General features: G+C 33.8%; 1 protein-coding gene across 3 annotated transcripts; it reads left to right on the top strand.

Moving 5' to 3' along the window:
• Positions 1–9,707: 9,707 nt before the first annotated feature.
• On the top strand, positions 9,708–15,667 carry LOC107759071 (uncharacterized). Of its 3 annotated transcripts, none has more exons than XM_075221781.1 (5): positions 9,708–10,018; positions 10,107–10,297; positions 10,581–10,977; positions 12,544–13,770; positions 15,378–15,667. In XM_075221781.1, exons 2-4 carry the CDS (start codon positions 10,132–10,134, stop codon positions 13,715–13,717), a joined length of 1,737 nt encoding a protein of 578 aa, XP_075077882.1. In that variant the 5' UTR covers positions 9,708–10,018; positions 10,107–10,131; the 3' UTR covers positions 13,718–13,770; positions 15,378–15,667. The 3 variants fall into 3 exon arrangements, with proteins under 3 accessions (XP_075077882.1, XP_075077884.1, XP_075077883.1); XM_075221783.1 differs by having other exon boundaries at positions 9,712–10,018; positions 10,120–10,297; XM_075221782.1 differs by having other exon boundaries at positions 9,718–10,297.
• Positions 15,668–15,956: the final 289 nt, after the last annotated feature.

Here is a 15,956-nt window from a genome sequence, read left to right as displayed (position 1 = left end):
TGTATACGGTTTAAAGGATATGTGATTTAATTCAATATGAATGATCTAGGAACAACAAGTAATTAAGTTAAAGATAAAATGAAAGATCAAACCAATTGCAATGTGATGATCAATCCTGATCTCAGGATAAATAGTGAAATTCAACCTCGATCGGACCCTCGATATTAGCTCGGATGCGAATAAGAAAAGAGAATAACTGAGGAACACTTTGAAGAATAGCTAGAAGACAATGGACTTTTATTGCTTTGATTTGCATGTCAACAATGTGTCAAAATAAAAGAAATTTTTCCTTTATATAGTGGAGGGAATTTCAATCATAGTATAAGTCTAAATAAGGTAAAAATCTTCTTTTTCTAGTAAATGTAGATACATAGTTGATATCGGACGGGATTCGCGCCGTAATATTTAGTTGAGGGCGACTTGTCACGCATAACCGTTCTCCTCGTTTCCCATGGTCTAGGAACTTTACTTGGCCTAGGTCCGTTATTTTATCGTGCCTAATCTCAGATGCATCGTTCACTCCTCCCGGGTTTCAATACGAGGGGTCCTTCGGCCTTGCTTATAGTCGCGTCGAACCGTGCTTCCCTCTTATTTCCTTATTGGGAAATCAGGGAAAACTTTATCACACACACACACACACACACACACACACACACACACACACACACATACATATATATATATATATATATATATATATATATATATATATATATATATATATATATATATATATATATATACACACACACACACACACACACACACACACACACATCCGCTTGTTATTTTTACTTTAAACTGTTGGATGGGGACTATTTAGGTTAATTCTTTTCTTTTTCTTGGTTTCTCATTCGATGTCTGATATCAGCATTCGGATCAGACTAATCATCATTCACATGTCATACCAAAAACTTTCTATTCCTAGAAGTCTGAATTGAAACCTCTGAGGTTGAGGGATTGTATTCGCTCCGCCACAATCCTTGGTGGTTGTAAAATTTATTGATTCTAATGTTTGTGCCTTACCTTGGAACAAAATATTCAAACAATTAAAACAAAATCAGAAATTAGTAAGAAACGAAAAAGTTAGGCAAAATACATAAAACGCCCCTTTAAGTTGTCCCCAACGATGATTTGAACACCTCAACTGAGGGCTTTTTCATTTAAACGTTTCACATGTCTAAAAAGTGAACTCAATAAACACCCGACTTCACCAGCCCCCGTCGCGTGTTTTACACCTCCGGTGTCTATTATAAGAACAAATAAGAAGCTGACAAGTGGATAAACAATAAGAAATAAAGAATTAAAAGGCATCTAATTAAAAACATAAAACATAAAGGTTAATTTCACCGTTTCTTCCGTCTAACTCTCTCTCTCTTTCTCTCTCTCTCTCTCTCTCTCTCTCTCTCTCTCTCTCTCTCTCTCTCTCTCTAACTGAATTCCACCCATCTTCATGTCTTCAATTAAGCTTGGTTCAATCGGCATTTTCGTTGCAAAATTGAACATTTCTTTCACTTACTAAGTAGGATTAGTTGTGGTTTGTTCGAATTGATTATTGGTTCAAGATTTATCACCTGAAGAAAGGTCGTCCTAGGGTTTTGACAGTGGAGTTTTTGTGAAAAGGGGAGTCAGCTGTACAGTGGCTTCGATTATTGCATAAAGGTATGTTTAGATTATATATTTTTGTATTTTATTGCTATATGTATGTTATGGTGCTATTAGATTAGGGTTTTGTTTTTTCTAGAAAATTCAAAAGGTCATGGAATATTGACTGGTTTTCTTTTATCATTTTCAGTACCAAGTCACATGGACGAATATATTGGTGTTGTTTTTCATCATGGGGGTCACTTTATTGATGGAAAATATGTGGGGGAGGGTGAAAATATAGGGCATGTGGTGGACAAAGACCATTTATCTTTGCCCGAGCTTCTGTCGTACACAAAAGAAACCCCTGAAATGGGCTACAACTCAGTTGGTGGGTTCTTTGTTCAATGTCCTAAAATTCAAAAGTTCTTTCCAATTGAAAATGACTATCAACTACTAAATTTGATTAAAGACCTGAAGGATGGGGATCTCTTTGATGTCTATGTGAGTCATGTAATAGATAATTTAGAGGTTGTGGAGGAGGATGTACCTGTGGGATATTTACCTTCCTCACAGGTTGGTGATAGTGACCAAGCTACAACTGATGAGGGTATTGGAGTAAATGTTGATGAAGGTATTGGTATAAGTGTGGTTGAGGATATAGAAGTAAATACTTCTGAGGGTAGTGCTGTAAATGCAGAACAAACTAGGGCTACATTTTCAGATGAGGATATAAATGTTGAAGAGAGTGCAGCTACAGAGCATGACAAAACAAATAAAAAAGATATAAATCTATCTGAAGATGAAAATTTTGGTGAAGATGACCATGAAGATATTCCAGAAGAAGATGACATCGAGATAGATAATGAGTTAAGATCTGTGAGGAATGATGCCAGGGAAGTAAAGAGAAACAGGCTGAAGAAGAATGTGAATGATGCTGGATCACAAAGTAAGAGGAAACAAAGGAAAAAACCTATTTTTACAGAAGAGGTAATTCTTGGTGAGGCTGGAATTGATAAGGGGTTTGAAGATATAGGGATAAATAAGAAGGATAAATATGTTGGAAAGGTAGGTGAGGATGAAGAATATTTGGACAACTCAGATGTTGGGAGTATAGACAGTGATGAAGAGTTAGACTCACTTGCTGAATCTGGTGTTGATCTTCCTCCTAGAAGAAAAAGTCAAAAGATCAGGTATGACTTTGATGTTAAAATTTCTCTGTTTGAGTTAGGCATGATCTTTGATAATGAAGAAGATTTTAGAAAAGCTATTGCTGACTATGCTATTCAATATAAAGTGTCTTTAAGGCTTAAACCCAATGAGAAAGATAGAGTAAGAGTTAAGTGTAAGCATAAAAAGTGTAAGTGAGAAATATTTGCTAGTAAGGATAAGGATTCAGGGAGCTTTACTGTGAAGACTTATATACCTGTCCATAAATGCCCAACAAAGAACAAAAACAAACTTTGCACAACCAAGTACATTGCAAGAAAGCTCCAAGATAGAATCATCTCAACTCCAAATATCACAGTGCATGAGTTGCAAGAGGTTATAAGGGTTAAATGGGATTTGTATGTAGGAAGATCACTTGTATATAGAGCCAAGATGAAAGTAATTAGTCAGTTTATAGGTGACTGGAACCTTGAATTTTCAAGGTTTCTGGACTATACTGACATGATTAAGTCCACCAATCCTGGAAGTTCATGTTGGGTGAGAATTGATACAGATTCAGTTCCTGGAAAACATCTGTTTAAATATTTTTATGTATGATTTGAGGCTATGAAGAAGGGATAGATGGTAGGTTGTAGAAGAATCATAGGTTTTGATGGTTGTTTCCTAAAGGGAGCCTGCAAAGGTGAATTATTAGTGGTTGTTGGGAAAAATAGAAATAATCAGATATATCTCATTGCTTGGGCTTTGGTAGATCAAGAGACTATACATTCATGGAGTTGGCTCATTAACTATCTCAAAACAGACTTAGAGTTGTGGAATGATGAAGATTTAATAGTCATGTCTGACATGCAAAAGGTACTATAATCCATTTATTATATTGTTTGTTTGTTATCATTATTATTGCCAGATCATTTGCTGTTGTATCTCACTAATATTGCATGTTGATGTTGTTGTTATTAGGGACTATCATCTGCTGTTGCTAATTTGCTATCTCTTGCTGAAAGAAGAATGTGTGCAAGATACATTTGGGCAAACTGGCAGAAATCTTGGAGGGGAGAGGAGAGAAGGAAGCAGTTTTGGAAATATGCTAAGGCTCCTTTTCAGGTAAAGTTAAGAGAAGAAATAAAGAAATTGGATGAATTAGAAAATGGTATTTGTGAAAGTTTATTATCTTATGATAAAGAATACTGGTGTAGGGCATATTTCAATGAGAAGGTTAGATGTGATGTTGTAGAAAATAACATGTATGAAACATTTAATTCCTGGATATTAAGTCCTGGGCATAAATCTGTCATCACTATGCTTGAAGAAATTAGGCACAAAATGATGAATGGGCAAGTTGATATGATCAAGTTTGTTGAAACATGGGCTTCTGATATATCACCTATGACAAGACTAGTTTTAGAGAAAAATAAGGAAATAGGAAGGAAGTTGAAAGTACAATGGAATGCTGACACTGGATTTGCAGTGAATGAAGGCATGTATAGACACACTGTTGATATACAAAAAAGAGAATGCAGCTGCAGATTATGGAAGTTAAGGGGTATACCATGTCAACATGCAATATGTGCCTTTTATAAGATTGGGAAGGAAGCAGAAGACTATGTTGAACACTGGTATAGGAAAGACACTTTCCTAGCTGCTTACCAATATTATATTCAGCCAATTCCAAGCATGCAATTATGGACTGAGTCTACCAATTCATCAATTGAGCCTCATGAAGTTAAGCCAATGCCTGGTAGGCCAAAAAATGTAGAAGAAAGGACAAGGATGAACCAAAGAAGTGGGAAAAACTGTCAAATAAGGGTGCTAAGATGTCATATTCAATTTACCATCAAGTTGGTCACAACAAGTCAGTATGCAGTTTAAGGGTAAGTTTGATGACTTCCAATTCAATTTGTTTTCATTGTTTTCATAGTACTTGATTAATGACTTAGCAATCATATACTAGGGACAAACAAGCACACAATCGAGAAGGTCAAATAGAACAACACAATCAAGCACACAAGCTGGTAGTCAAAGTAATATAACCCAAGTTGCAGGTAAATTAACTACCACAACCTAAACTCCAAGGGCCCCATCTTCCATGTGTGCTGAAACATCAAAGATAAAAAGGAACACACCATCAGTAAGAGGTAAAGAAACTATAGGAAGTGGTGGTAGGGAAAGAGGTGGAAGATCAGTTGCTGCTTCTGTTATATCTGGTGCATCTATTTCTGCTACTGCCAGATCACTTGCTGCTTCTGTTGGAAAGAAAAGAATCAGAAAATCTGGTTTTGGTTTGTACACAGACACACAAACAGGAACTAGTATCCTTAATGTGAGTGTGAGAAGTATTATTCAATATTAGTTAAATGTATTTTCTATCCTTATGCTTCTGCATGATTCATTACTGACTAAGTGTATTTTTCAGCCTGGTAGGCCAAGTGAAAGACTTATTTCAACCGGTGCAAACTTGATGAATGCTGCACAAACTAATGTAGATCTTGGATTTAGACCAAATGGTCTCAAGTGGAAAGGTAATAGAGCTGTGACAGGGAATCAGCTTCAAAAGCAAAGGGATGCTTCAATTTCCAACAAAAAGATAAAAGTCGAAATCTCTACTTCATCTACACTAGTTGACTCTTGTCAAAGTCAAATTTAGGAAGAAGTTTCTTGTATTTTGTTGGTTATGTGTATGAACCATATTTTGTGAAGTATTTTGAACCTACTTATGTTGGTCATTTGGTCATATGTATGAACCTTACTTTCGTATGGGATGTATATGAACCTGCTTTTGTTAGTTCAGTTTTTCAGATTATTCAACATTTGCTATTATGATATTGGCAGTATAGTTTTTTGCTATTATGAGATCGGATTAGTCCACCTTTGCTTCAGCAGTCTAATTTTTTTGTAGAAACTAAAACACATTTGATCATTGAAAACTTCATAATATACATTGTAAATTTCAACTACATTGAATAGGCAACATTGGCCTGGCCATAAATAAAAAATAATATTGCAGTAAAATAAATGAGGTTACATGCCCATATACATATACCATACACTTAAATAATAGAGGATTCTCTCAAAAACTAAGTCAGAGTTACAATTACAAGCAGCCACACCAAAATCCTCTATTTCTTCATCAACTTCGACTTTTCTTCTTCATGATTTTTTATCCTCTTTAATAATCCATACATGACTTTGATATAGTGTTCGGACAATTCAACATCATACTAACGGAAAAAATCGCATCCACCATCGGCAACTTTCCCAAATCTACAGCCATAGAATCTTCTACCCGGATTAAATGGTGACCACGAAAGTTTTAAAAGAGCAATATGGCCACATTTGCAATTAACAACAGGTTTCATTGAAATAGAAGAAGTAGAGAGAGAGAAGAAAAGAATTTTTGTTGCTTTGCTAGGGAGGAAGACGATATACGCGGCTGGAAAGGTGATAGGAGTGAAATAAATTTTTAGGGTTGGGTTTGGGAATTTAAATTAGGGACTTCATTAAGGGTTTTTTGGATTTCACAAAAGATTCGTTACTTTACCGTTGGGATTACTTACACACGCGTGAATCCGGAGGTGTAACACACGCGGCGGGGGCTGGTGAGGTCGGGTGTTTATTGAGTTCACTTTTTAGACACGTGAAACGTTTAAATAAAAAAGCCCTCAGTTGAGGTGTTCAAATGGTAGTTGGGGACAACTTAAAGGGGCGCTTTATGTATTTTAAATAAATAAAAATCGAGGCAAAGAAAGTACATTACCAAACCATTGATCCTCTAACGTTATTGAATACTCTTGACCTTAATGCGTGATGAGGATTTGGTTGTCATTACATTAGAAATTCAACCTATTTTCTTGCTAGCTTTTGGTAACTTTATAGGAGTATCAATTATTTATGTGTCTTAAGGATAAAGAGTGATTGCTTGTTTATTCCTAGTGGTTGGATTAGGTCTTCCCGTGGGTCGTCTATGATTGTGATACCCACTTTTTCTTCATATAACATTCTTTCCCTTTTATTCCTTTGATGTGACTCTCCCAGCATTACTATATATATAATGTATATACTTGGAGATTCTCTTCAATTTTTTCTTACTCCTAAACTGAAGAATATGTGACTGTTGCTCTTAATTTCATACGAGAATTGGAATATATTAATTTTTAATTTTTTCCAGACAAGCACATATATATTAGGAAACTACTAAAAAGTACAAATCACAATGTTATAGTTTGAAATATTTAAGTCTTATGAATAATTATCGCTCTCAATTATTTTTTAGGTTGTTTCTTTGGGATATGTGTGGGGGTGGGACTGGGAACTTCAGTAGACCCATTCTAATCCGACATTGGGGAATGTCTTATTATTTTATGTGATGGATTGTTCCAAAATTTACTACGTAATTTACAGATTAATTAACATTGACACTTTCTTTCCTATTTATAAAATTGAAATAGTTTTTAGTTTTGGAACTAAATTAGGTGTTCTATAAAAATTTCAAATGTAATTAAAAATGGTAGGCATTATGTAATTTTAGTGTTAAAATGCACGAAAATGTTCTTTTTAAATGAAAATTATGCTCACTACAGTAAAACAGTTGTGGTGTGAAGAAATTGAAGCTTTCGACTTCTATATCTCTTACAGGTTAATAATTTTGCTGTTTCGAAAATTTTGTATATCTCTCCGATTTGGTGCATAATATTGTTACTAGTGTTACGTTGTTATTTCAAAGAATTTGTCGTCTCTCTAACTGAGTTACTCGTATATCCACTGCCACATTAAAAAGATTATTTTGTCGAACAATTGGTACATGAAAGACATCTTATGCATATGATTTAGATTTATAACTTCTATGCTGATTAATTAAGCCAATGTATATATTGTGAAGACTTAATAGGCAAATAGACACTCGTACTTGTATAAATTTTTGTTTGCAATTCTCAACTTCACAGATATTATCCAGACACCTAAATTAATTTAGATTGGTGCATTTGCTCATCATTTTACAAAACTTGCACTGGTGGTAATGTGGATATGATGTGTGTACAATGTCAGGACTCATCGGCTCAGACCAAGTGAAAAACACGATAGTCAAAGGTGTTTAAAATTGATTTTGAACACGTTTAAATGAAAACTCGTGAAACTCGAGAGCCGTGAACTAAATCCGTCTGAATACGGGTGTCTATTTTCTTACTAAACTCTGTGTCAGCAGAAGTAATAGTAACAATTAATGAAGTAATCGAATTGATTACAACTCCACACTACATTAAATTGAGGGTTTCGATCCCATGAAGAATTTTTAGTTACTTTTTCCTCTCCCACTACTCATCGAGCATAAAGGAAGTACTTGAATCTTTATATATATATATATTCTCCTCTGAAAACAATTCTTGTTGAAAAAACCAAAAAAGAAAAAAAAAGAAGAGAAAATTGACAACAATGGTCGACCTTGAGCAAACAGGCTCCCCACAAGAACATAATAGAAACAGGGACAGAGGTAGCATATATCATGTGGGTTTAGCAGAATTCAGTAGTGTTCATACTCTATATATTTATTAAAAAATTATTAAATATGTACAAAATTAAATTTAGAATTCAGTCACCAATATTAAGAGCCCGTTTGGATTAATTAATTGTAAATAGCTAATAAGCCAAAAAGTGCTTATAAACCAGTTTGACGAGCTTATAAGCTTAGCCAAACACCCTCTAAATGTTATGTTGGGTTCAAATCCTGACTTCGCCAAAAACTCTCATGTGTGCCTATGACACAAAGTGGAAAATGAAAATGGACAAGGACTTCACATATAATATGCATTTGGAATATTTATTTTGACTATTAGCTACAAAAATACATGTAAAGAAAATATATTATAATTTCCTTCACAGTGAGCCAAGGAAAGGTGACGAAGGAACGGTTTTGGCTGGAAGTGATTAGAAGGATACGAAATGAGAGAAAGAGAGGCAAAGTGGACCCAATCCGACGCCGCATATGGACACGTTACGGGGTGTGGGCTCCGTCGACAGCACCATCACCTTCCTCTTCTCTTATTCTACCCCTTATTCGGGCGAAGTTTGAACCGATTCAATTGAACTCAATAGTTTTTTTTCAAAACTTTATATTTTAAAAAAAAAATTCATTAAATATATATACAAATTACCTCAATAACTTATAAAGAGTAAATTTTTGAATTCATAAATTTCAAATCATGATTCCGCCTCTGCCTCCTCTCTCTTTTTTGAGAAAATGTATGAGAAAATTATTGTAAATCAAAATAAATGTTGCTCAATTTCTAGACTAGTATCTATCCTTAAGTTAGTTGTAGTTATAATGATTTGTGCATGCAATTTATAATACGTTACTAAATTTCACAAAGTTCTCCTTTAAGACTTCTCAAAAGGTTTATTCTCTAATGAATCATTTGGTTTGAAGTATAAGAAAATTAATCTGCGGATGAAATGTGATATTACTTGGAGTATATAATGTTATTCAGAATAATGAATATAATCTTCATATAAATAATGTATTGTTTTGTTTTTCGGCATTAAATGCTGCATAAGTTAAATAAAACGTTTACTATTAAACATCAAACAATATATGTATTATTAATACCGTTATAACTTGTATAAGAATCTATGTATTATGATATTTAAGTTCAGATCACTATGTGTAATAGCAATCTATGAATAAGAATATCTAACGGCCAGAATCTCACTAAATTAGGCAATTCCAACATGATAATTCCTGCATTATTATTCGTCGCAAAAAGTTTTGCATTATATTCCCCACATAATAATTTTTATATTATTATATACCATATAAACAATTGCTGTATTATAATTTCCGCATAACCACAAATAAACAACCCCTAAATTTACTTTTCAAAGTTTTCATTCCCTTTTTTGATAATTATATTATATTTTCATTTTTGCATTATGAGTATAAAAGGGGAAATAGGGGAAAAATGAGAAGAAAAAATAGTGATAGAGAGAAGAAACTGAAAAAAAGAGAAAAATGAAAAGGAAAAATGCTATAGATATGTGTTTGTGTATATACATGACACCTAGAAACACATAGAAGAAGAACCTCAGTAGCATCTTTTTAGAAAATTCATTTATAGCAAAGGGTTACATTAGAAGTAGAGGAAAAAAGAAAAGGGGCATCAAATAGCTCACCATGGGATGATAATTCTCTTCCTCTTACTCACTCACTCTTTTACTTTATTATCTCAAATTAATTCAGCACCACCTTGTGTTTTGAGAGGGTTTTCCATATAAGGTTTGTGACAAAAGCTTCTTGAATTCAATCCTTTCCTAATCTTTTTTACTTTTGTTTAATTTTCTGTTGGGGTGAATTCTACTAATAGCTCAAGAATTTAGCCCAAAAGAAAGATGGCTGCAGGGCCTTCATCAGCTGTGTTTCTTGCAATGAGAGAAGAAGAACAAAACCAACAAATGAAACAACAACAACAACAACAACAAGAACTTCTCATTCAGCAGCAACCACAACAACAGCAAGCACCACAAAAGAAGAGAAGAAATCAGCCTGGCACACCAAGCAAGTACCTTATAACAGTTTTATTATAAAAAAAACATTTGAAAAAAACATAAAAAATAGAAAAAGAGAGCTTGAATTCTCCTTTTTGCATCCAAAAATCAAAAAGAAAAGGTGATTTCATGTAAATTCAGCTTTACCAGGAAAACCCTAGTTAGTTTTGAAAGGGAAAAAAGACCACCTTCACTTTTTAATCTAATTCTCTGAATAAAATCTTTATATGTTTCCACTTTCTAACAAAACCATCTAATTTATTTTTATGGATAAAAAACTTTTTTCTTCTCAGATCCAGATGCAGAGATAATAGCACTATCACCCAAGACCCTAATGGCAACAAACAGGTTCGTATGTGAGGTATGCAACAAAGGTTTTCAAAGGGAACAAAATCTACAGCTACACAGAAGAGGACACAATTTGCCTTGGAAGCTAAAGCAGAAGAGTACAAAAGAAGTGAAGCGCAAAGTTTATTTGTGCCCTGAGCCCACATGTGTTCACCATGACCCTTCTCGAGCCCTTGGCGATCTCACTGGTATTAAGAAACATTACTCCAGAAAACATGGTGAGAAGAAATATAAGTGCGAAAAATGTTCCAAAAAATATGCTGTCCAGTCTGATTGGAAAGCTCATACTAAAACCTGTGGTACTCGCGAATACAAATGTGATTGTGGCACCCTTTTCTCAAGGTTTGTATATACTCGAATGAGTTTTTTTATTTGATTTATGGACACCCTTTTTTTGGTACTAACTAACAATCATGAGGATTAAAGTTTTTTTTTAAAGGTTTATTCAAGTGAAATGGTTGGCATCTTCTTTGATTTTAGGGCTTTTAGATTCCCCAGGTGTGATTGTTGAAAGAGGAACTAGAAATGATGGAAAAAGTTTTCTCCAGCTTTTCCAACAGTTACAGATTCCTTTTAGACTCAATTTTCTTCTTTTCTTTTTCTTTTTGTCTGTTTTCTGGTAGGTTTTGTTTTTGTCTTTGGATCTTTTACTAAGTTTTACTCAGTTGATGACGAAACGGCTAATTAGCTAGCAGAAAAAATTTATGTGTGTGTGTCCACACGTGAAATCATCTACTATGGTAAATAGAAGTTTTAAAAGCTAAAGGAAAAAAAAAAGGTACCATCTAATTAAAATTTTCTTCTCTATCTTTGTCTTCTGAGAGTCTCTTTCCTAGGAACCATCGTCCTTTTGCCGTTACTGCTATCGTTTCTTCTTATTCACGTGTTGCTATGCCATGTAAAAATGGTAGTGTCCCCCTTACATTTTTTTGTTTTGTTTTCTTGTACGTTGGATAGATGCGTTCAGCTCTGAATTCTTTCAGCCACCCCTTTTCATGATAATGTTTTTGGACCCCCTATACCCCTCTCAATTATCTGGAAATTAATTTTTCTCATTCACAATCACTACTACTTTTGATGGAAATGCTGTATCAAATCTGTGGTATTAACATCCTTATATAGCTAAAAAATGATTCAAAAAGACTGGTTCTATAGTACTACTCCCTTCTTTTTACTTTCATTTAATGGTGCAGGGATTTATCCTCTAGCCATTTGGTTTAATAAAGATTAAAATCTATGCATATGATCATCTCTTGATTCATTAATTCTATTAAAATGTCTTATATCCAACATTTCCTTTTGTTGCATTTTTTCAGGGAGTCAATACTAGTAATGTATTCTACGAAATGGGAGATCATAATGAATATAATCATCACCCAAATCCTTTTTTAAAAAATTTCATTGTCACTCCATTATTGGAATTTTCTCGTATTTGAATTAGACAATTTACTTTGATTCTTAATTGTCATCATCTCGGGGATGGGACCACTGTACAAAATCCAACTCATTTTCTAATCTATGTTATTGTTGACGTTTGGTAAATTCAATAGTAATCATTTATCATAAAAGTTTCTACAACTTGACTAATACATTCTTTTCACAAGAGTCTACTACTGTTAATCTCGGTTTTTGATTATGAGAGTGACAGTTCGTTGTAATTTTATGTGACAATCTTGGTAAACAACACATGATTCTTGTTTTTTCAGAATTTTAGCTTAACGGTCCTCATCTTTTTCTTCTTTTACATTTAAATTTTTTGGCCATCTCACTTCACCTACACAATAAATTTAATTTTGGAAATAATATAATAGTAGTATTCATTTTTTCTTTATACCTTTATTATGCATAATTACCTATAATGATCTTTTAGGTAATTTTTTCTCATAAATATTATCGTGTTTAATGCAGGCGTGATAGTTTCATCACCCACAGAGCCTTTTGTGATGCATTGGCACAAGAAAGTGCGAGAAATCCACCAAGCTTGAGCAGCATTGGGAGTCATTTATATGGAAGTAACAACAACATGAGTTTAGGCCACTCAAAAATGGGTTCCCAAATTTCAGATCATCAACACCATTCTTCTAACTCCACCGATATACTGCATTTTGGCAGCAACATCAAAACTAGTACTGGCCAATTCGATCACAACAACCTTATGGGAACATCAATTGGCTCAGCTTTCCGTCCTTCGACGTCCTTCTTTCTTCCAGCTGATCAATCAAATCATCAAGATTACGGGGCAAATAAGCCGTCAATCCATGGCTTAATGCAACTTCCTGATCTTCACAACAATGGAAATAATAACAGCTCCCCTTCTGTGGCTAGTATGTTCAACCTAAATTTCTTCCAAAATAGCAACAACAATAGTGAAAATGTTGGAAATAGCAATATTTCTGGAGGAGGTGGTGGTCTATTGCTTCCGAGTCATCAGTTCAGTAACAGCAGTGGTGACGGGTCGAATAATTCATCCAACATGTTCTCAGCTGGTAGCCTTCTTGGTACTGATCATCACATAAGTTCCTCATCAATCCCTTCTCTCTACGGTAACAACCTTAATAATAATAACAACACTGCTTCACCAATGTCTGCCACCGCGCTCCTCCAGAAAGCAGCTCAAATGGGTTCCACAACAAGCAACAACAGCAGTGCCTCCTTGCTCAAAGCCTTTGGTTCATCCTCTAGCGCCACCAAATCCGATATTCATCCGCCGCCACCTGTCAACTTTGGCAACGTTGTTTATGGCGACCCTTTAAGCGAGAATCATCTTCATGACCTAGTTGTAAATGCTTATGGTAATAATGATCAAAATCAACAGAACAACTACGGGAATAGCTTTGAGCAGCAGCAGCCACCACAGAAGAAGCAAATGCTTAATAACTTTTCAATGGAAAATATGGGAACTGAGCAAGCTAATAGGTTGACAAGGGATTTTCTTGGAGTTGGGGAAATAGTAAGGAGCATGAGTGGAGGATTTGGAAGCAGCCACAGAGATCACCAGCAGATGAGCACATTGGATTCAAAAGCTGTGCCGCCACCGCAAAGCCATCATCAGTCTTTTGGAGGTGCTGGAAATTTTCAGTGACGTTCAAATTAAAAAGTTAGGGGGAAGAAGGAAGACATGCACAAAACGTACAGGTAAGGTTTTTGTTTTTTTTTTTTTTTTTTTAAGAAAATTTTCTTTCAATTGATTGTAGTATGCCTGTCTGAATGTCAATGTGTACGTCTGTTGTTTTCTACTTAGGCTACAATCTATTATTGTTTTCTTGAATAATTGTCCTTTGCCTTCGGATTCTGCAGATATCATGGGATACCTGATTTAAAATTACTTTACCACCCATAATTATTATATTGAATGAGGTTAAGTTTTGTATACTAATGGTGTAAAAAACAATTTTGATAAGTATAATTGGTAATTTAATAAACGAGTAGCAGAGTTCGAGTTTTGAGAGTTAAACTAGTTTTCCTTTGACTGTAATTTTTGCATATGCCTTTTAGATATTTTGATATTTTAAATTATTGTGACTTATAGTATTTTTTACATAGTTTTTAAATATATAAATTTTATTCACTTAAAGATTCTATGTTTGAATTCAAGGTCAAAATTAAGAAGTTTGACTCTCAAAATTAGAATTCTATCATATAAATTGAAACAAAGAGAATTGATTAGTATAAAAGAATTTTTACATTGTCCTCTGTATATATAACTTAAGTCCATATAATATAGTAATTGATAACGAACATAGGAAAATAAAGATTTTGTGACATAATCACAAAATGCGCTTCGTGATTTTGTTTTTTCAAACATGAGTTATTGTATGTAAAAACATGCTTTTAGTGCCAAAGTTTTGTTCATCTGTTATCACATCATTACTACTTACATTCACAAGCATATTACTAGTAAGATTAATTGAAATTCTACTCTATTAAAGGGTTAACAGCTCTCTATGCTCAGAAAGAATTTTCTTGTTTGACTTTCTTATAGGCCAAAGTAATTTATCTTTAATGAATTGCGAAATAAATAAGTTTATGCAGTTATAGTGTCATCTTTTATCTTTTATCTTTATATACTATGCTTCTTTCTAGAATATAATTCAGTCAAATATGACTATATGGGTAGAGGAGACTGGAGAGTAATAATGTTATGCCATCTTTGTATATACTATATATCATGCAATTTTATAAGATAAGAAAGGGTGCAAGTAAAAATTTCAGATTCTCTCTCACATAATTATATTCCTTTGTTGTTTACTTGTCTTGTCCCTCTCCCATTGTTCAGCAATTGCCCCTCGTGCTGCCTGTCTTCATGTGAATGCATGTACTAAGTCACGGGTGGTGCCCTATTCGGTCTTTGGATACTCAATAGAAATTCAAATGCATTTGGATTTTTCGTAATTTCTATAAGAATATGCATCACTTTTGAATATTTTATTTTACATAGAATTATATGCCTTTTAAATTATCAATATAATGTAGTCTTTGCAAAATCTGAAATACGTGAGAAAATAAAGAGATAGAACAAGAGGTATGCCATCAAAAATTGGCGGAGTGCTTAATGTTATGTTTTCTGTATTTAATAATTACTAGCTTGACAAAATTTTCGTTTGTTATGTAATGCTATTTTATAATGTGTTTTTTTCATCTATATGTTTCCCCCTTATTCTTCTCTAGTGTTTCTTCACCAGACTTCGATTTAACACATTGCGAGTCTTTTTCGTTAATAAATTTTGTGGATATTTATGCAGTAATGTAATTGGGCCCAAGAACAGGTTTTACAATGGAGCAGATAACTGTAGAACGAAGAAGAACTCTTCAAGATTTTAGCAGGAAACTAGAACAGAAAACTTTAGAAAACAAACTTTCTGAGTTTTATTTATTTTTCTTTTTCTTTTGGTTGGTTAGATTCTGTAGTCTTTATTTTTTAATTAGTTGTTTCTTTTTGTTATTAGCTTTCTGTTGTGTAATTGTCCAAAACATAGGCCAAGATACAGGTATTAACTGCACAAAATTTTAGAGCTGCCTTTCCTTGGATTGATATCATTGTGCAAGCTTTGGCCATCAGATAACAGATTTACATAAATGGTTCTTTTTAGGTAATTACGTTTTACCGGTTTAATTAGTTAGCTCACCACTCAAAACTATTGCTCGAGAAAAAGAGTCATAAATTTACCATAGAATTTTTTAGCTATGTTGGATTGAAAGTTTTAGGAGCCAGGAAGAGACTATATCAATACCCTACAAATCAATCTTAAGAACAGTGAAAAGAAGAAAAAAAATCATGAGAACCGAGACACATTCAAAGATTTAAACTTGATAAGTTCTAT

Source organism: Nicotiana tabacum, chromosome 9, assembly GCF_000715075.1.
Source record: "Nicotiana tabacum cultivar K326 chromosome 9, ASM71507v2, whole genome shotgun sequence".
NCBI lineage: Eukaryota > Viridiplantae > Streptophyta > Magnoliopsida > Solanales > Solanaceae > Nicotiana > Nicotiana tabacum.
Note: the sequence above shows the minus strand (reverse complement) of the source record. Positions and strands in the feature narration are given on the sequence as shown.